Source organism: Lithobates pipiens, unplaced genomic scaffold, assembly GCF_037356315.1.
Source record: "Lithobates pipiens isolate NorthernLeopardFrog02 unplaced genomic scaffold, aLitPip1_a1.2 Scaffold_16, whole genome shotgun sequence".
Lineage (NCBI taxonomy): Eukaryota > Metazoa > Chordata > Amphibia > Anura > Ranidae > Lithobates > Lithobates pipiens.
In genome coordinates this window covers 233,907,572-233,930,635 of record NW_027507748.1, presented here as the reverse complement: position 1 = coordinate 233,930,635, position 23,064 = coordinate 233,907,572, and the positions used below count along the sequence as shown (strand labels likewise).

At 40.0% G+C, this 23,064-nt stretch overlaps 1 protein-coding gene across 2 annotated transcripts in view; it reads right to left on the bottom strand.

The window, feature by feature from the left end:
• PLXNA2 (plexin A2) overlaps positions 1-23,064 on the bottom strand; it is a 469,574-nt gene that overhangs the window by 61,918 nt on the left and 384,592 nt on the right. For both annotated transcript variants that reach the window (XR_013274456.1, XM_077481163.1), the window contains exons 21-22: positions 17,430-17,572; positions 3,978-4,246 (exon numbers count right to left, since the gene is read on the bottom strand). Coding sequence is in view for 1 of the 2 variants with exons in the window: in XM_077481163.1 (XP_077337289.1) it covers positions 3,978-4,246; positions 17,430-17,572 (412 nt within the window). In the remaining variant the exon portion in view is untranslated. The remainder of the gene's footprint in view (positions 1-3,977; positions 4,247-17,429; positions 17,573-23,064) is intronic.

Below are 23,064 nucleotides of genomic sequence, written 5' to 3'. Positions count from 1 at the left end.
CTAGAGTTTTCATTCTCTCTCTCCTTACTGAGTTTTTTCCCTCAAGCCATGGCTGATCTTTTGTGCTCTGCATTAATATTTACTATTTCCCAAAAATAATAGATATGTCCTTGTAGTGAGGCCTCTTGGATCTGCCAGTGTTTGAACCTTTGCAGACAATCCAACTGGTAATAAAAGAAATAATACATCTCTTCATCTTTCACAAAGCAAACATCACTGGAAACATTTCTTACAAATGGCATAGTGGAACCGAGAGATAATTTGTTTAGAATATGCACTTAAACTAAAACAAGCATAAAATAAGCCTTGTGGGCACTTAAACGTTGACTTATCCTCCTAATTTGTTGTATTAGTGGATCTGTATAAAAAGATACATCTATAAACACATTGATACAATGAATTATGCTTTTATCCATTTTTTTTTCTTACATCATGGTATATTTTCGGGTTATGTGCCAGCACATTCTCAGTTTGGAACTGAGTGAGTTAACTACATGGTAGAGAGAGCCTGAATTAATATGCTTGTTGCACAAGGGTTAGTATTCCTCAAACGACACCTATTTTTAGACCACTCGATAATAGTCATGAACTAATATTAAAAGCTTCCATTCTCTGCTTCCCTCTCCTACAATTCCCAAGGGAAATTAACAAGGATTTCTTTAGAGTTTCTAATAACACACCGGAAGGAACATCAATTTCATGTACACAAAATCACACTTGTATTTCAACATGAAGCTTATACCAAGGATAAGCTGTTAAAAAACCTCCAGTCAAAACGTTCTTTAATTTTTAAGTGGGGAGGTTTTGGAACCTCAGTCATGTGTTTGTTACCATCTTTGTCTCTGTTGATAAAATTTACCCTTTTTTCTCCTGGAGACTACCTAAGAGGTGAGAGGTAATCTGTTGATAGTTGCATTTGAGGATTCTTTGAGGAAGATATCAGTATGGGAGATATCGTTTGTACGTTTTTGCTCATAAACAATTGTATCACAGAGTAATTATAAAGATGCCTAAAATGTGCAAGATATTAATTAGGTTTTGCATTTGTAGAAATGTTACTTTAAAGCCTTCAACAAAAAACATTTTCCTGTAACTCCTATATTGTCTAGTCCTTTAAAAAGGTCTTTACTACAGCCTGTATTTCCAGCACCCAAGAGAATTTGGATGCCTTTGTGGATACAGGCAGTCCCTGGGTTACAAAAAAAAAAGTATTTTTATATTTTGAATAGATAGCATAGAGAAGGGTTTACACCCCTGTAATGTTTTCATGCCTGTGCCCCTGTTCAGAAGATTTCACCTCATTTTCTGTCCTTGTGACAAACCAGGATTTGGAAAAAAAAATGGACATAAAAAAGTAAACCATAAATCAATAAAGATTAGAAATGATATATGGGGGAAAAATCAGTATAGAGTTCAATAGTAAAGGGTTAAAATGTCTTTGCTGATTCTACCCTCAGTGTGTGCAGCCAGCTGACAGGGAGAAAGTAGCTCTGTGAATAAGAAAGCAGAAAGACATAGCAGCACTCATCTGAATGTAGTATGATTAGTAAAGTTCATCATTTAATGCAATTACAAAAAGGCAATTCACAAGAAGGAAAATGTATAAAGGCATGTACATGGGTTGGCCTCCCGGTCCTGGTACCTGGTGGGTTGGGGGGCTGGTGGGGGCTTGTCCGCTCTGGTGGTTTTCAGGGCTCCGAGTGAATCTGAGAGCCGCATCCTCTTCAACATGCGTGCTCTTTCTTTGTTCAGAGAAGGACATGACTCTCGGATACACTTGGAGCCCAGGAAACCACCAGAGTGGATGAGCCTCCACCAGCGCCCTAACCTGCCAGCTACCGGGATGGGATGGTACAGAGAGGCCAACCCATGCGACATGCCTTTATACATTTTACTTCTTGTGAGTTGTCATTTTTAAAATTGCATTAAATGATGAACTTTACAAATCATACTATACTCAGATGAGCACTGCTGTGCCTCCGGACAACCGAGACCTGGAAGCTGGCTGCCTGAAGATGTCAGCAGCCGGGCGGGGTAGCTCAGAGACGCCGAATCGCTGGAGCTGAGCTGAGTACTGTTCAGCTTTAACATGTACATATTGTTATCAAGCAGTAAAAGAGATTTCTAACAAGCCTCTCTATCTGTTTTTAATGTGAAGCTATAACCTCTGATAGATCACAACACAAATTTTTAAATTGGGTTTGAGTCAACTATTAACAGAAAATACCCGCTGATTTATATTTATATATGTTTATATTAGAGGAATGGCAAGCTGCCAAGATTATGTTATTATAGAAAAAAGCTAAGATTTTACAGCCTGCATTGTCAATTTTGAAAATTAATTTCACTATAATGCTTAAAGATACATAGATGAATGAAGGCTTGTTTTAAGGAAGTTTTACTCTTTTTCAAAATATTAAAATACTAGTATGCATTATCTAGACACAGGTTCACTTTAAAGTGGTAGTACAGTTTGCCTTGTTTACTTGTACCTACAGGTAAACATATAATAAGAGCATGACGTGGCTGTGACTCCCGTCTGATTATGTAAAATCCACATACATATTCACCAACAATAATCAATAAATAATTCTGAGTGAATTTTATACCACTATGTAATAAAACAAACATTACACTGGTAGATAAAATTGGCTTCAAAAGCATTTCATAGTAGAACATGGACTCCTGCAGGGCTCAGCACTGTGAAGCAAGGATTGCCAGGGCATCCAAGGTATTCTCATCTCATTTATTTAGTCAGTATAGCAGAAAACCTTTAAATATGTCACTGATTTCTTCAAGCCACATGTCATTAGAGAAACATGGAAGCTGCTATCGCTACCCTATTTTGATTTAGTTAATCAAATTTTTTAGGCCAGAGGCCAGTAAAGGCAGCCTTCCAATTTCTTTTACAATAGCTTTATATTAAAAACAGGGCATGTGTCATCTCCCCCCTAAATCCAAATAACAGGGCTGATTCAGATCTAAATAGTTATGGATAGAGAAATGCAAATTATTTCTTAAGAATAGAAATATGTATGTCAGAACCTCCCTTCAAAACCTTTCTTTTTCAGCACAGGTAATTTTAAATGAGGGGTAGGGCAAGCCATAGATTATTAAATTTTCTTTTCCGCAACCTTTTGCAGGAAAGATACTCGATTCCCCCATCAACACATTCAGTGTTAGGCCTCTTTCACATGACCGATCCATTCAGGTCTGACTGTCAGTTTTTAAGGCGGACCTGAATGGATGCTCCATAGAGGTCTATGGAGCGTCAGATGTCAGCGGTGACATGTCCGCTGACATCCGACCCGCTGCGATCCAAAAAAGTGTGACAGAGGAAAGACCTACTTTTCCATCCGTCATCGGATTGGATGACGACGGACTCTGCGGTCTGTCGTCATTCAATCTCCCATAGGGGAGAGCGGCGCTCTGACAGGTCTGTCCCTGCGCAGTGTGCAGAGACAGACCTGTCATCTTCCTGCTCAGTGGGAATCGACAGAGCGATCCCTGCTGAGCAAGCGGATGTCCATTGGGCAGATCAGCACGGATCCACCCCGTGTGAAAGAGCCCTTAATGGGCGAATCCCTCCAGCAGAGCTGTTGTGTTCACCCAAGTGTTATTGTGTTCACTCAAGTTTTCACTTGGGTACAATAAGCCTGCTGAACCAGCTGAGATTTGATCCATCTGTGGTCGGCTTAAGACTTCACACAACCTTCATCACTCCAGTAAAAGTCAAACAGCCAATCTAAATGAATTCTACAAATGATTTTCTATACTTCAAAAGGTTCTTATAAAAAAATGAAATGCTTAAAAAAACTAAAATAAAAAAAAACGATTTCTCTAAAAACAAAAAACAAAACACCCTAACCACAGATTGCATTTAATCCTGAGATTCTAAGTTAAACCTTATCAGTGACAGAACTTTGTTTGCAGCATGATACTGACTGAAAATTTTTTGTTTGCATCTGCAATGTTACCTCCTCAACAGAAGCTTGGGGTGATTCTTGTTCTCCAAGTTCTTCTCAATTAGGTCCGACAGTAGCTGTTTCAAAACATCTGTGGCATATTCCAGCTTTCCTTGTAGAACAGTCATGATCAGAGATGCCACGTTCCCTCTATCACGCATGGAAAAACTACGCTGCATCTCCAGAGTGCGGATAAAAGTTAGCAGGAAAATCTTGTTGTTGATCAACTGAGCAAACAAATTCAAAGCTTTCTCCACACTCTGCTGTCCTTTGCCTGGCACCTAGAAAGGGAACAAAAAACTGCATAATTAACCATGATCATTCTGGAAGTCATTTGCAATAGCCCAAAAAGTTATAGCATTTAAAGTCTGAGATTTGTACATGTAGCCTTCAAACAAAACAATCTTATGCTGGGTATATGTGCATCAAAATTTGGCCAGTATTGTAGCACATGCGTTCCCTTATCTGTTTAAAAGAAGTCGGGGAGAGTCCCTGTTGTTAGGACTACGATAGCACAGTGGGGTAGATCCCTTGTGTCCTTCTTGTGTGGATTTGGGGATCTGTCAGTTTTTTTTCATTGAATGAAAACAAAAATGGTCCGTGTATATCCTGCTTTACAGACAGCAGAAACCAGTATTATACTGTAGCTATACAGTAAACAATGGTATGGCAGAAAGTAAGCCGGTTGTACACCACTAAGTAGATTTACATACTAAAATGTTTGCGAAAATTCTCAGTACATTTGGTGACTTGACAAATGTCATTCAAAAGTACTTAAAACGTGTTTGCATTGAACATTTGATTTTTTTTAAATTAATGGACCTTACTGAACGAAAAACACCAACACTGTTAAAAATGTGTTCGTTTGAGATACATTTTCCACCATGCTCCTCAAATTTTCTCTTCACTGTGGTCAAAAATAACCATCAATCTGAACCCACTAACAACTGGAAAATGAAACAATCATTCCTAAAACAAAAACATATTCATTCAATTCTACTAGTGCATGGCCAGCTTAAGACCCCATACTATTCTATTTTCTGCAGATTTTTGTCTTCGGATTTACTAAAACCATGTAGTGCAAGGGCCTAGGTTTGACCTCATATTATATGGTTTTGGTAAATCTGAAGACAAAAATCTGCAGAAAAGCGAATAGTGTGTGTGGGGTCTAAGGATCAGGACTGGATCCACAGAAGCGTACAAGGTTATCTGCTGGGGCACCACAAAAGCAAAAGGTGAATCATATAGGCAGATAAAAGACTGTTTAATAGTGCCACAAGTCTATATATAAATTAAATTATAATCTATAAGGGCAATAATATTATATATACATATATATGTATATATGTAAAATTTTATATATTTTTTAAAAATAAAAACTGCACCTTTTATTAATAAAAGATGGTCTTACATGTGCTGGAGAAACTGTGACAAACTTCGGTGCACAAAATTGTCCATAGACAACACATTATTTGCTTTTGCAAATTATCAGTTTAGGGTTAACAGTGAACAATGGACCTAGAATGATTGCTCTCACGCTATTTGCAGAGATATGTAGATTGTGTAGCGTAATCCACATCTATTTATATTCTTATGTGTATGTCTTTTCGGGCGGGGAAGTTAAGAACATGTTTACGCGTTTTTTTTATGTATTACAGTTGCGCTCATAAGTTTACATACCCTGGCAGAATTTATGATTTTTTGGCCATTTTTCAGAGAATATGAATGAATATGAATGATAACACAAAACATTTCTTTCACTCATGGTTAGACCCCTTTCACACCAGGGCATTTTGCTGGCGCTAAAGCGTTAGAAATAGTGCCTGCAATCTGCCCTAAATAAGCTGCACCATTGTTTGTAGTGTAAAAGCCAGAGGGCTTTCACACTACAGCGGTGCGCTGGCAGGACGTCAGAAAAAGTCCTGCCAGCAGCTTCTTTGGAGCGGTGTGTTTACCGCTTCTCCACCGCTGCTCCCCATTGAAATCAATGGGGAAGCACTGTAATACGCCGGCAATACACTGCAATAGCGGCGTTTTGCCGGCGGTTTTAACCCTTTCTCGGCTGCTAGCGGGGGGTAAAAGCGCCCCGCTAGCAGCCGTAATGCGCCGCAAATCTAGCGGTAAAACGCCACTAAAAATAGCAGCGTTTTACCGCCCACGCTATTGGTGGTGTGGTGTGAAAGGGGTCTTAGTGTTTTGCTGAAGCCATTTACTATTAATTAACTGTGTTTACTCTTTTTAAATCATAATGGCAACAGAAACTACCCAAATGACCCTGATCAAAAGTTTACATACCCTGGTGAATTTGGCCTGATAACCTGCACACAAGTTGACACAAAGGGGTTTGCATGGCTATTAAAAGGTAACCATCCTCACTTGTGATCGGATTGCTTGTAATTAGTGTGTGTGTATAAGGCTGGGTTCACACTGGCACGACAAACGACTTTAACATTGTGCGTGGAGTTCCCCCTAAAGATTCATACCAGACACAGTGCCTGGTATTGTCGAGATTCAAATTCAGATCCCTGTTCTTTGAAGTCGCATGCATGTCAGACTTCAAGTCGCAGAGCAAAGTCGGATCCAAAGTGTCGATACTGGTACGACACTGTCATGTTGTACCAGTGTGAATCTGGCCTCAGGCATCAAATGCTTTGACACTGGGAGCTCATGTCACATGATGTGTGAAAATCAATGTTTCCCTATGAGAGCCGTCTTAACTGGTCTGACATAAATCGGTCTGATTCTGAAAATGCTCCCTGCACTACTTTGGTCCAACTTTGATCCTAGTTCAGCCCATTGAATATCACTGAAGTCAGATTAAAGTTGGATCGCCGTCTTAACTGATCCGACTTTGTCATGTGACTTGTGCTCTGATGATCTTGAAGTGGAACTCCATGCCAAATTTAAAATAAAAACCGCATGGGTTTCCCCTCCAAGAGCATACCAGGTCCTTTGGCCTGGTATGGATTTTAAGGGTAGCCCCAGCACCTTTGTCCGGGCACACAGTCCGGCAGGTCAGGAAAGGGGGTGGGGACAAGCTAGCAGAGCCCCCCTGAAACAGACCAGGCTGCATGCCCTCAACATCAGCATCTTGATGAAGTCTTCCAGCCCTCTCTGGTTCTCCTCCCTCTGTCCACTGTCTTATGCCTCTGCTGGGTCTTCTCCACTATCTGCTTGCTCTTTTGCCTGGTCTTCTCCGCTGTCATCTCCCTCTTTTCTTCTTGCGATGTTGACATGATGCTCTCTCCCGCTCTAATGCTGGGTGTGTGGTGTGCCCCTACTTATATTGGCATGAGGTGGGGTCACCGGGTGATGACATCCAGGGGCCCCGCCCAGGGCATGATGTGGCAATGACCTCATAAGAGGCAGGCCTCCGGTGACCCCACCCAATGCCAATATAAGTTGTGGCACACAGCGCAACCCAGCAAAAGAGCAGGTGAGAGCGTTGAGTCAGCATCAGAAGAAGAACTGAGGAAGGAGACAGCATAGAAGACCCAGTAAAAGAGTGAGAAGATAGCGGAGAAGACCAAGCAGAGGCAGAAGACATCGGACAGAGGGAGAAGAACCGGAGAGGGCTGGAACACATCAGAGGACAGTGGAGAAGACCTGGAGAGGGGAGAAGAACCGACAGAGGCAGATGACATCAGCGGAGGAGGCAGAAGAGTCGGAGAAGGGAGAAGAAGACGGAAGAAATGTTGGAGCTGCCTTAATAAATTACTTTAAAAACCTGTGTACTGTGTACTGTTTTATTACAATGTTCCCCATACTCATTCACATAGGGTGGGGGCCCCTTTGTTAAAGGGGGCTTCCAGATTCAGATAAGCCCCCACCCGCAAACCCCGACAACCAACGGCTAGGGTTGTCGGGAAGAGGCCCTAGTCCTCATCAACATGGGGACAAGGTGCTTTGGGGTGGGGGGCACAGGGCCCCCCCGCCTCAAAGCACCCAACCCATCCATGTTGAGAGCATGTGGCTTGGTATGGTTCAGGAGGGGGGTGCTCGGTCTCCCCCACCCCCTTTACTGACCTGCTGGGCTGTGTGCTCAGATAAGGGTCTGGTATGGATTTTGGGGGGACCCCCACGCATTTTTTTCCACATGGGAGTTCCCCTTAAAATTCCTAACAGACTGAAGGGCCTGGTATGCTCTTGAAGGGGAAACCCATGGCGGTTTTTATTTTAAATTTGGCGTGGAGTTCCCCTTCAAAATCATCAGAGCACAAGTCACATGCCGAAGTCGGATCGTTTGCTCCTTAAGGGGAAACCCATGCCATTTTTTTTAATATAATGCGTGGAGTTCCCCCTAAAGATTCATACCAGACACAGTGCCTGGTATTGTCGGGGATCAAATTCGGATCCCTGTTCATTGAAGTCGGATCCAAAGTGGTACGACTGTCATGTTGTACCATTGTAAACCCGGCCTAAAAGGTCAATGAGTTTCTGGACTCCTGACAGACCTTTGCATCTTTAACCAGTGCTCTGCAAAACCATGCACAGAAGAGGTACTGTAACTACATGTTTGTTATTAAAAAAAGGGGAGCCTTTAGAATCATTTTAAAAGTCAGCAGCTACAACTACTATGGAATATTAAGTAAGTGTGAATGGGTACTTTCGAAAAAACAAAAAAGGTACTCACTCCTCAAGAAATAAAAATAAATGAAAAAGATATACTGTAGCATAGATAAGCAAGTTCCATATTTGCTAATACAGTATATTTGTATTACATAATGCTGAACAGTATTGGGGTGTGTTTGCCAAATGTAAACCTGCCTGTGGAAATTAGCTATCATGCAACTACCGGCTCCACTTTTCTACAGGAGTCTGGAGGAGCTGGAATCTCAACTTTGAAAAAAAATTGTGTATAGTAAATGCCTTAATCCAATGACTGTTCTTATTCTAAAGGTCCACATGCTAGCTGTTGTTGACTAAATCTAGATCCTGGTTCAGAAACATACCTTGGTAATACTTTCATATTTTTTATTCCTTTTAAATAATTTTTCTGTTTGCACACTTGTCTGTTAATACTTTTTATTTTTTTATTTTGTATACTGTATATATACCACTTGTTTTTGGGACACTGAACCCACAGTTTAGTGATGTTACTGGTTTCAGTATTTCTTTTTTAATTGCTAAAGAAAGCAGTGTGTGTGATTTGTGAACAGCTCGGGGTCTCCAGACTCAGGAACAACAATTCCCATAATGCCTAGTCATGTCAGTGAATGGCAGAGTTTTATAATGCCTCATGGGACGTGTAGTTCCGCAACAGCTGGAGGGCCGTGGTTTGGAGTTTGGAGATCCCCTATTGTCTACTAGAAAGCAAAACTTTCAGACTAGAAGAATAGGAGAGCGAGTCTTTCAAAAATCTATAATTGTGAGCAGTGGCAGCCAGTTTATGATTCTGTGGATTTTAATGTCCAGAAAGGGAATTTGTTGTCTTGCATTAATTAAAACAGCTTGCTGGTAATTTTTTTTCTTAGAGGATAAACATTTCTTTTTTATTTTGTTTCACATTTCCGCCTCCCCTTTAGCTGCAACCCCATGGGTGGCACAGTGGTGTAGTGGTTAGCACTCTCACCTAGCAGTAAGAATGGTCACTGGTTTGAATCCCAACCACGACGCCACCTGCCTGTTGTTTGCATGTTCTCCCTGTGCCTGCGTGGGTTTCCTCCAGGCACTCTGGTTTCCTTCCACACTCCAAAGACATGCAGGTAGGTTAATTGTCTTCTGTCCAAAAATTGGTCCTAGTATATGAATGGGGGCCTTGGATTGTGGGCTCAGTGGGGGTAGGGACTGATGTGAGTGTGCAATATACAGGGATAGGGACAATTGTAGACACTCACTCAGGTTGGACTGGTGTCTTTATTCAACCTTACCAACTATGTAACCATGTAAAAAGTACTTTTTGGTAAAAGCTAAAATCGAAATATTGACCCATTACAATACACTATAGTCAATTATTAAACGAATAAATACATATTCATTCTCTCTGGCTCTGGGAGCAGTATGTTGATTTTCTGATGACTGGCTTTATTATTGACATATGTATAATTACAAAGGTTTTTTGCACAAATTTGAAATGCATTCATGTAGAATTTATAATGATCATATATATATATATTTGGCACTGACCATCCTAACCCTATTTCTAACTATGGGGTAGCACAGGGGCATAGTTGGTTAGCATTACCTGCATTTTTTCCCTGTGCTTGAGTGTGTTTCCTCCAGGTACTCTGGTTTCCTCCCACACTCCAAAGACATGCTGTTAGGGTAATTGGCTGCTGTCTAAATTGGGCCTAGTATGTGTATGTATGAATGAGTGTGTGAGTTAGAGACCTTAGATTGTAAGCTCTGAGCAGGGCAGGGACTGATGTGAATATTAAATATAAATATGTAAAGTGCTGCATAAATTGACGGTGCTATATAAGTGCCTGTAATAAATAAATGTGAATGTACGATATGTAAAGCGCTGCACTATATAAATGCCAATAATCAATAAAGAAAATAAATAGCCATCATTCAAAACTAAGTATTATTTTTGCTTCAAAAGTTTATTGCACCAAAAAATACAAAAATATATTTATCAATGTAAGAAAATATTGCCAATATCCCAACACAACACAAATAAATCTACAACAAAAAACTATATTCAGAATACAGTCCAGATATGCCAGCAATCTAGTGTGCATGCCACCTTGTCCTCATGTCAAAATGACCGTCAGCAAGTCGGTGAAGCACAAAAGAGCAGAGAAGCTGTTAAGCATTCCATCAGTCACTACAGATTATAAAAGGAAACTGTCTTTAGGAAGCATTTTCGTAACTCAGTACAAATAGAGGGGGATACATAAAGAAGTATACCGTTTTCAGATGCTGTAAAACAGTAACAGTTGACGACATGGAACACAACTGCAATCCATTAGGTAGTTGTACTCCTAAAGATTGTGTGTTTGTGTCTTGCTACTAAGGGAAGTCACGTGAATAGTCAGTCAAAATGGTAGCATCTGCAGTGGAGAAAGCATTTTGTGTTCTTGAATTGAGCAAAACGAAATCTGTAACTCTTGTGCAATGGCATTTTCAAACATGAAAAAAACCTTTAACCAGAAATTCTATATGTTAGGTCTTGGGTTGATAGTCAAGCAACCCAGCCAGGCAATTGGCTCATGTCTATAGAGCTGAAGGATGCTTACTTCCATGTCCCAATAGCGTCAGAGTTCTAGAGATACCTTTGCTGTCGAATCCATCTGCAGTTCATCTGTCTTCCCTTTGGGCTTACGGCATCGCCTCGTGTGTTTTCAAAACTCTTGTTGGCTGTCATGGCACTGATCAGGACCAGAGGTATCCTTCTGTATCATTATATGGATGACCTGCTGTTGTTATCTCGGGACAGGGAGCAGTTGCTATTCCATAGATCCCAGGTCATCTCCACTCTACTCAAGTTCGGTTGGCTACTGAACCTTCCAGAAGGACTCCCTCCAGCAATGGAACCCAGGGCTTCGGGATCACTCTATCTGAATAACCTTATCCATGCGAGAGTGCCTTCCTTGGTGGTTACAACAGAGGAACCTCCTCAACTGTCATGCCATTGCACCTGTGTCTTGGATCGCCATCACAACAGATGCCAGCAACAGGGGCTGGGGCACTCTCTGCTAGATAGAGGTAGCCCAAGGCATATGGATCTTTCCTTCTCACAGGATAGTCTCCAATGTTTTGGAAGTTCAGGCAGTGTTCTGCACTCTACAGGCATTCCCCCACTTAACAACAGGAGCCTCAGTCCTCCTAAGACTGGGCAACATGATGGCAGTCTCATACATCAAGAGACGGGGGATACTCGCAGCCTCTCCCTGTTGAAATAAGTAGAGCCCATCCTGTCCTGGGCCCAGAAGAATCTGGCCAACTTGACAGCTGTCTATCTCCCTGGAGTCCAGAATGTTAAGGCAGAATTTCTGTCGAGAGTTTCTCTAGACAACAATCAAGTGGGTCCTGTCACTGGGAGTCATTCCGGAAGTAGACTTGTTTGCCTCCCCATGCAACTTCAGACTAGAGAAATACTACATGAGGTCTTAATGTCAGAAGAGCCTGCACCAACAGGGTTTACCAGAGGATTTGGAAAAAAAATTGCAGACTACACCTCTTCCACTGCAGGGTCTTGCAATAACCCAAAGATACATGGTATCCTGGGCTTCCTACAATAGGGCTTGGGTCTCTCTTTGTTAGTCAGCTCGCTGTGGGTCCAAGTCTCTGTACTTTCTGCATTTACGGGAATTTCCTGGGTTAGACACCCTCTTACTCAGCAGTTCTTCAGAGGAGCAATAACGCTCAGACCTCAGAAAAAGCCAAGATTCTCTAAGTGGGATCTTTCCCTTGTCTTAGATTTCTTCTCATAGGTATATGTTTACTCAAAAAAAAAAGAATTAACATGAAAATGCAAAATGCATCACCATTGTATAAATTACAGCGAATGAAAATGTTATATGACACACATAAACACACTTTCATATGTATATGTAAACATAAAAATTTTGTATATGCAGTAGTTAGAAAACACCTGTATAAGGCCCCTTTCACACTAACGTCCCGTTCAGGCCCGCCTGTCAGTTTTTCAGGCGGACCTGAACGGGTGCTCCATAGAGCTCTATGGAGCGTCGGATGTCAGCGGTGACATGTCCGCTGACATCCGACCCGCTCCGATCCGAAAAAGTGTGACGGAGGAAAAAGCTATTTTTCCATCCGTCTGCGGATCGGATCGGATGACGACGGGCACTGCGGTCCGTCGTCATCCGATCTCCCATAGGGGAGAGCGGCGCTGTGACAGGTCCGTCCCTGCACAGTGTGCGGAGACAGACCTGTCATCTCCCTGCTCAGCGGGGATCGGCGGAGTGATCCCCGCTGAGCAAACGGACATCCACGGGGCGGATCAGAACTGATCCGCCCCGTGTGAAAGGACCCTAACCACCATGAGCCCAAATGGATGGTATTTAGTTTTTTTCAAAACACTCTTTTTTAAAATCTTTTTTGTACCTCAGTGCTGTGCTGCTGATCTCCTTCTGACACTTTACAGCCATGTTCTGTTCTCAAGCATCGGCTGGACATCATTGCTTTGCACTGGCATTTGGACAGAAGTAGACCATTGGGTTGATTTACTAAATGCAAATACACTTTGCACTACAAGTGCACTTGGAATTGCAGTCGCTTTAGATCCAAGGGGAAGTTCTGAAATGAGGGGAGCTCTGCTGATTTTATCATCCAATCATGTACAAGCAATAATGCTGTTTTTTATTTTTATTGCATGTTCCCCTCAGATCTACAGCAACTGCACTTCCAAGCGCACTTGCAGTGCACTTATAGTACAATGTAGCATTGCCTTTAGTAAATAAACCCCCATGTCTGCACGATGGGGGAGATTTACAAAAACTGGTGCACTCAAAATCTGGTGCAGCTGTGCATGGTAGCTAATCAGCCTCTAACTTCAGCTTGTTCAATTCAGCTTTGACAATAAAACCTGGAAGCTGATTGGTTTCTAAGCAGAGCTGCACCAGATTTTGCACCCTCCAGTTTTAGTAAATAAACCCCAATGTGTGTTGGCAGAGGTACTTGCAGACTCAAACAGGGGTTCATGTAAAAAGTTGACAACAAAGGAAGGTAACTGGAAGACAGTTATCATTCCATAACTTAAAAAGCATGCACAAAGATATTCATGACAGAATAATCCAGTATTCCTTTAATTAACATCACATATGTAAAAAAAAAAAAAAAAAGGAAAACACATTTCTAGAATACAAAAACATTTGCATCTACATCTGCTCTGTAAACTAGTTTTGTGTCAGATTTTGTATAAAGGAAAACCATCAATAAGTAAAGCTGCTTGCTGCAGAGATTGTGATTAAAGCAGCTATTCACTGACTTGCATACTATATTCTAGGCAGTTACAGAGTTCCATTCAACCAAGACTACCCAGAGACACAAAAGTAACAGAATTGCTGCTTCCAATAGATGTTTTGCTTGTCTTGACAGAGTGCCTTAAAATGGGGTTTATAAGGTTGATACTGCAAAAGTGGGGTGCAGCAATCTTAATATGTGTGTAGTAAGAGCTGACAGCATCCCCCACTTGGTTCCATGTATATGCAATAGTATATTTAAAAGTTTGTACAAATAAAATCTGAGTAAGTGAAACAGTCTTTATTACCCAAATGGAACTCTGAACAACAAGCTGCCAGAATTAGAATTTGTATGCTTTTAGTATACCCATAACATATTTCTTATAGTTACAAAATAAATAGCTGCTGCATAACCAAATAGATAGGATTTTGACTATGGCATCGACATAGTTGGAAAAGTTGAATCTGCTCCAGAATTCTTGGCAATCTCCTCCACTGGGACTTGTAAGCGATTAGCAAGAGCATATATTTAGGCAAGCTTCATATGACTTGACTTATCATACGTGCAAATGGTAGACCTTTCTACTTTAAATTCAAATGTAATTGTTGAATAGGAAGGACCAGTTGCAAGACACCTGTGAAGCAAACAAAAATAATAAATCCCTTTTGTTATCTTTATTACAAGTAGCATCCAAACAATAGCATAACGTACAATAGAAGTAAAAGGTTCCCACCATCATAAGTACACCATGAGCAGAGCAAAAACGATATCACACTAGGCATACTATATTTTTTTTTTTAGCATTGAGTCCTTTCAGAGAAAAAGGAAAGTTTATTTTGTTTGATACAATGAGGTTGATTGAGTTGGGCAAAAAGGCTGCTCACTTTGCAAAGTAATTTGCATCTTGCAAGGGAATTTCCACTCAGCCTAGTGATAGTGCTGGAAATTCATTTTGCAAAGAAAACCCAAGAAAATAACTGTTTAGACTCAGGCTAACTGCTACACCATTCATAAAACAGACCTGAACCAGTCAGATGTTCCAATGTAATACAACAGTATGTCTTTTTTATCATTATAAGGCAGCTCTTATACGCCACCATCTGTGGCTGGTTCATATATACAACAGTTTACCCATGTCTCAGGGTTCTGGGGGCATTTTCTATTAATCTGCCCAGAGAAACAAGCAGTAAATGAAATCCGATCTCCCTCTACAACTATCTGGGAGCATTAAAAAAAACAACAATTACTTTTTTTTAAGACAAAGTGCTTGTTTTAAGGGTTTATATTAAAACATCACTTTAAAAATCAAAGCCAGAAGACCAGACAGGGTTGGTATTCCTTGCCACTACTTGTAATCAATATTAATACAAAATTTAGGCAAAATACTTAAATGTCAGACATGTCTTTCCATTTAAAAACATGACTGGTATGGGTAATATTTGCACAAAATAAATACCCTTATCCTACCATATCGTAAATGTAATGCCCTAAATATCTACATTAACATTGAATTGAAAAACTGTTTACCAGGACCATTACACCAATGCAATTTAACAGAACAATGGTTATAATGAAAACTGCCCTTCCTTAAGAGTGGGCTAGATGTAAAATGTATATTGATTTGAAGGATGATATTTAGCAATTGTTGAAACCTTCTTTAGAAAAAATCTGAGCTACTGTATATCAAACAACTGTCAAAAACACTGGGTAAAATGACTTTTATTTATCGCCCTTATAAGGCTGACACACAATTTATGTAACATGGTGCTTCAGTGATTTGGTGCAAAGTAATATTTAACCTTTTTCATTTCGGTATATGTTTATTAAAAATTTTCAAAAAGCAATTCCAGGCAAAGAATACATTTATGATATCTAAAAATTGAACACATTAGCCTTTCCCCGAAGGATGATTTAAAAAAAAAATTCAATCATTTTTAAAAACAAAACACTTACCACTGGGCATATCATAGGGAACTCCAATTCTAGCAACACTTAATGCAGAACTCCAAAAGCATAATGTAGTACGTTTTAGAAGCTAAAAAAATATATATATGTTTGTATAAGAAAATGTCAAAAGTAAAGCATAAATGAGAAGTGTATTTATTGTGTCAAAAGCTGCTAACAAAATAAAAACTTACATGTCATCCAGAATATTTCTGAAACTTGTCAGGATTCAGGCAAAAGTTTTCTTGCATCGAACACAATTCGACAGAGTAAGTACTTCTTTGTCTTTTGAGAACATCTTTTAAAAGCGGTTACCACCAGGATAATAATCGAAAAGGCTGAGAAATGACATGTTTGATGTTTGACAGCTAACAAAACTATTGCTGATTTCAGATCAAACAAATTGGTAGGAAATGTCACAGGAGGAAAACTTTTAGTACCATTGAAAACACATAAAAAAAAATGCATAAATAGTGGACATGCTGTAACTGCATAAAAAAACAAACAAACAAAAAAAAAAACACAACAATGTAGTAAAAGGAGCATTAAAAATAATTTGTGCCAGTGAACGTCTATTTTTTTTTTTAAATGAATGTAGTGTTCTATGTAGAGAACAATAGTGCCGATAATGCTAGCTAGTAAGGAGATCGAATGAAGAAGAATGGCTGTAGTGTCCTCTTAAATAATACATTTTCAGGAAAAAAATATTATGTAATAAATTGCATTTATACGAAGTTAACGATAGGAAAATTAGATCGAAAGCAGGGAGTTATATTGATCAGTACTGCTCCCCTTTTAAGGAAAACATTCAAATCAATGTATTTAGCAATTCAAAGCCATCAAGAAGTGGAATAGCCATATTGATCCCCAATCTCAGATTGTATGCACCTAAGCTTATAACATTCTAGACAGCCACAACATTCTGTAGAAGTGTAATTTTGTTCTTTTGCTGCTTGTTAATTTTCCTCATGCATAAGCCAAACCACCTCTGTGCAGCCACCTTACCGCCTCTCCCATGTGAATATCTGGCCCCTTCTAATCTCTACCTCCTTTGAGACAGATTTAATATGAGGCCATTACCTTCCCTGGAATTCATTACCAGCATATTTGCACTGAATCCTAGCTCGACTGCAGTCCATCGCCGTGGGTCAATGACCCATAACTGTACGAAGACAGAGAGTTAACAGAAAACAGCCTGTGCCATTAGCCTGAGAAATTATGGTTGAAATTCCCTAATGCCTTTGCTGCCAGACACAAAAGCGCGAGATGTGCAATTGTTATATATATATATATATATATCTATATATATATATATATATATATATATCTATATATATATATATATATATATATATATATATATATACATTTATATACACACACACACACACACACACACACACACACACCAATAAAACCTATGCCTGATTATAAACAAACAAAAAAAAGTCCCCACAAAAGCAGGGGCAACCTGTTAATATGTACTGTTAGGCTTACCAAATGTAATCATGAACACTTTCGTGATATAAACACATGTGACTTTATTGACCTTGCATGGTCCCACAAATATAAGACATACAGAGAAAAACAGCAATAATATAAGATCAGTACCTAACATAAAGACAGAAAAAAGAAGAGTTAATTGCTGACCTCTAATTCCCGAAGCACAGGGTGATCTTCAATACCAGGGAACAGCACTCGCATTGCATAGGTACGATAATCCAGGTAAGGGATTCCTGAGCGATCCAAGTCACTGGTTAATTCATTGATGTCAGTCTGCAGCTCTGCAAAAGCTAAAATCCATAGCAAAAGAAACAATTAATTTAGCATAGCATGCATGGTTAAAGGTGTGCTTTTCTTGAGTTACAGACAAATCAATTATAACTACAAGTAAAAGTGGTTTTGACTGGCATGTACTGCAGCAGCTTGCTATTGGAGAAGTGTTTATAAAAAAAGTGGTGCTGGAGTAAAGGTAAAAATATAGTGATGACAAAGAATGATCATTGAATCTTGACTATTTTATGAGCATTATCTGACAAGAACACATCTCAACAGAGCAGGAATTCAGTGATAAACGACTGCTGTAATATTTGGAGCTACCAACTAAACCTAGTTTTAAAACATACTGCAATTTTGTCTGTACATAAATAAAATAGGATTGGGTTATTCTTCAGCTTTATTGGCACTTACCCTATAAAAAAAAAAATGTCTATTTGGCATATTACTTCAGTATCATAATTGAGAAATAATAGGCCTATAGCAAAAATGTAAATCTGAAAAATCATTTTCTTGGTTGACTGAAGCTTCCCACTGGTTTTCATACAAGCAATTCCCTTAAAATACTACCATATTCGCACTCGTCTCATGCAGCTTTACAGTGATGGCAGTCCTTTGAATTGCTCCTAGACAGCCTTGCTTTTTTCTCACCTTACTTTACCTAAACTCACCACCAAATGCGATCCACTAGAAAATCCTATCACTCTAAAAGGCAGTGCTTGCGGTCCACCAAATCACCTAAACTTAACAAACACCCTGGCCCAAATGGCCTGCTCATAGCTTACTATAAAACATTCACTGGCCTCCTAGCTACAGTGCTTACGACCGCCTTTAATACCCTCCTCAATTTGTAACACTTCCATTTGGAAAACTTGACTGGCATTTTCACCATGATCCCCCAAGCCAAACTCTGGAACCACGTCAAATTTTAGGGCCATATTTTAGGTCCATATCTCTACTCAATTTCAGTGTCAAATTACTGGCTAGCAGCTCATCTCAATCCTATCATCAGTTTCATGTTTCATGAAGAACAGGTGGGATTTATCCCAGTATGTGACAGCAGTGGCAATATTTGCAGAGCTTCTTTAATAGGTCACACGACACGCACTCCATTGCTTCCCTGCCTGCCTTCTTTGCCTCAATATCAGGAAGGCGTTTGACTCAGTGTCCTGGTCGTATCTTCTTTACGTAGTACACCTGTGGGGTTTTGGGCCCAATTTTCTACAACGGGTAGCCTCCCAATATCATGACCTGAAAGCCTATATAAAATATGTTGGGCATAGGTCAGATGTGTTCCCCATCTGCACAGGAACTAGGTTGCCCTAGGTTGACAGAACCATAAACCCTGTTTATTTGCAGATGATGTACTGCTCTTCATCACCTCATCCCTCACTTCCATGTCCAAACTTAACATTCTGGAGAAATGTGCCTTGAACTCTCTGGTCATCCTTCAAAATCTAAAGACCCTTAATATCACTTTATTGCCCCCTCCGCCATCTCACAACTACAAACAACATTCTCATTCCCTTGGACAACTTCCCTATCTAGGAAAAAAGTTATCAAACAAAGTGGAGGAACTATTTGAAGCCAACTACCATTCCATGTTATCCCACCTCTTCTCTCTTATCTTTTTATCCTTCAACGCACCTCTTTTACATGGGGACCTCATAGACTTTGACTCACCATGTTTGATGGAACTCTCCAAATTGGCTAAATACTATTATGCAGCACAATCAGTCAAACTTCTGAAATATCACTTGGTTTAGGAAACCTCCTTCTGGGTACACATTGAGGCAGTTGAATGCGACCCATCTTCGGTAGAAAATCTGATGTGGCTTAACTGTATGGATCATCAATATAAATCTGAAAACATTCTCTCATCCTCTGGGACAAACTCAAGATCCCTTACGGCCTCTGAACACCACACCTACCTATGTTATCGTAACTCAAAAATCCAGCCTTTTATTTAGCCCTTACGGCCCTGTCTGTCTTCCAGCCCTGGGTAGCGGCACAGCTGATCAGATTATGTAATTTGACCACTCCCATGGCCTTCCCCAGCTCTCCAGGAAGCCCTTGATCTACCAAATTCTGAAATTTTCTATTACCTGCAACTTAAGCATTTAGATGTCCCACTGTGCTGAACAGGCCAGACCCTTGAGACAATGACCTCAACGCTTTTGTCCTCATCCTCATGAGCTAATCGCCAAACTTTACTATGACTTGATAAACCTGGTTGCATCTGCCCAAACTATCCCAACAAATGGGAAATGGACCTTGGAGTAACTCCTGATGACTGGAACACAATATGGACTAATTCTAAATCTTTGATGCAAAATGTCACCGCCCTGGATGCAAACTATACATTTATGACTTAGTAGCACCTGGTCCCGGCCAGAGTATCAAAATACCCCTACTCAGTGCTCGAATTCCACGGCTGTGGAGATCCAGGCACCTATTTCCATGTGTGGTTGTCCTGCCCCAAGGTACACTCGTTTTGAACTGATATTTTTCAGATTTTGTCCACCCTGTTCTCAAAAACAATCACTCCAGACCCACTTATAGCACTTTTGAACCACCAACCAGATCATATTTCAAAGACCCAATTCAAAATATTACTACAAATAACCACAGCTGGCAAGCAAACCATAGCAAAAGCATATAAATCTTCACTCAGACACTGAGACAAAAGATAGGGTAATGCAAGCAATGATCCACACAACATTTGAAGCTGTACTCCAAGATAGAGTCACAACATTTTCTAAGAATTGGCAGCCATGGTTAGAATACTATCTCCCTCCAAATTTTGATGCTACATTACTGCTTCCAAGCTGATTCACTTTCACCAATATATTAATTTCATGTGCCCCCATCTGGTAGATCTCCCAGGACCCCTACTCTATCCCTTGTCCCTTTGGTCACCTTTTTTCTCTCCTCCCCTCTACCTGCCTCCCACTCCGCAAAGCTGTAGGCAGTTTGGTTTACCCAGTTAGCCATTTTATACTCCCACTGTCATTAGGGTGGTACATACGGGCTGAATATCGGCTGGTAAAAATAGAAACCATCCGTTTGGCCAGTGTGTACAGTAGTCAGTCCAGCTTCTGTCCAACAGGCATGCTGAAAAACCAGCAGCGGCCCCACATCCGATTAACAAAATGGCTGCAAGCGCTGACTGGTGTGTTCTGGTGGAGGGATAGTCCCCCTGTCAGAAAACAATAGCTCAGCAGGGAGATTACTGTACTAATCTCACACTGTTAGTACATTAACAGGCTTTAGGCTAAGCCTGATAGCCTATACATTCTTCCTGCTTTTGGCTACACCTCTGTGGTCAGTCCCTTATAAAATCCTAAGCATCTGAACAGAAGACAGGGTGGCAGCAGTGAACAATGGAAGAAAACAGATCCATGTTGCTAATAAGCCTTTAAAACGCCTCTTCCCCAGATCTAGTAGAATGAACCTTATGGGGCAGGGATAAACCCTATCCTTTAAACCATAGACTTGAATGATAACTTGTCTAATCCACCTAGCAATTATGGAGTGAGAAGCAATGCGCCCTCTGCAGGAAATTTCATAAAGGACCAAGAGGAAATATGATTGCCAAAAAGAGGCCGTAGTCGAAAGGTAGACTCTCGTGTATGTACCACGCCAATACAGTGGAGAAAAAAATGATTTGTATGTTTTGGAGCAGGAGGGAAGAACGATGTTGTGGTTGAGATGGAAAGAAGAAACGACCTTAGTGAGAAAAGAGGCTTTAGGCTGCAGGAGAATCCTTGTGCAACACTAAGAAAAGCTCTTTAGGGGATCAGGCCACTAACTCACTTGAGACTAACTTGAGGAAAAAATAGGTTAAAAATAGGTTAGCTGGTCTATAAATATCCAGTTATATTCTGTGCATTTAGGAATCTAACCAGCTCGCTTCATATAAACCATGGTTAAATTCCTGTGTCCTGTACAACATGATTAAGATTTTTTTTTGCTGTTTTGACCAGTGGTAGTTTGAAAACCAAGGGTCTATTTATAAACCGTTTTACCCAATATTCACACAACAATTCCTCAGGATTAACATCGTTTTCAGATGAACCCAAATAGAAAAATGTGTGAATCTTGAGTGAAAGTTGTATGAGTCTTTTATGACAACATTTATAAACAGACCTCTAGTATTGCTGTAGATATAACGTATAAAGTACAAGGTACAAATGTGATTTGTCCTGTTTTCTGACACTAAAATTATTTTCAAAAATTATTACAAAGACTAATAAACTCATTTACAAATAAAATGAATAACACAAATATAACAGTTCGGTTTTAAAGCACTAGGTAGTGCTAGGAGGAGAAAGTAGGACTGATGGCAAAGTGTAAGTACAAAAGGAACAATCTTTCTAAAAATCGAACTAGGGAAGATTTATACTTACTTCCTGTCCCAGTGACAACATATGTGGTAGGGTGTGAAGTACACAGATGATGAGAAATGCCCTTAACAAGGACATGCACTTGAACAAAAACTTAGCAAAGCTTAACCATTCTCCACCCAACTAGAAAGGGTGTTTTTTTTGCTGTTCATGTCTCAGAGAAAAATTCCCCTCCTTTTCCAATCCCAGTGATTGGGACAGGAAATAAGGGAAAAGCTTCCTAACAGAGACCTTGACAGCATTAAAAAAAACTGACAAGAGGATTTATACCTTTCCCACGCTACTAAAAACGTATAAAAAAAAATAAATAAATAAATAAATATATATATATATATATATATATATATATATATATATATATGTAAAAGGCTAGCATTCCTATGCAGCTGGGTTGTCAACCATCCATACAGACAGCCTTTGACAAAAATGGGTGTCTGTAAATCCATGAAGTAAATCCAGTATTCTGTAAAATAATTTATAAGACTTCTTGTTTGAATTATTGGTGGGTAGAATTGGTACTTTCATAGTGCCACATCTGTAGTTCAGTCCCCAAGCTTATTTATCAGTTTCTATGCCAGTCAAAAGTAATCAAAAGGAGTGCTAGGGGTGGTCCTGCTGAAAGCTTGGTAGCTACTTCCTTGTCCTGCTTCCGTCCCAAGCAGTTCCAACCTGAAGTTGGTGTGGAGGTAAGTTTCATTTCTGTAAAAGACCCCAGAGAATATTTTGAACTGGGTGTGGAGGCGAGTTTAATTTCTCTACAGAATAGACCCCACAGAATAGTTTGATCTGGGAAGTAGGTTACATGGCAGCAGTGAATGTTTGCAATACCATCCTAGAACAGCTGTCAATGTCAAAGAAAGTTGCCTCCCTTTTCCTAAAAGATTTCAGTCTTGTCAGTCTTGTCTTCACCCTTATAACATCATTAGTATTCTTATTTCAACTTACAAATGTTATCACTATAAGCTGAAAATCTTCTGGGATTTGTAGAGGACATATATTTGCTAGTCAATGAAAACAAGAAGGAAAGCATTGTCGGGCCCAAGAGTTTGTACTTAAGCCCCCAGCAGAGGAAGCCATTTGGATATCCTTCCATAATTAAAAAT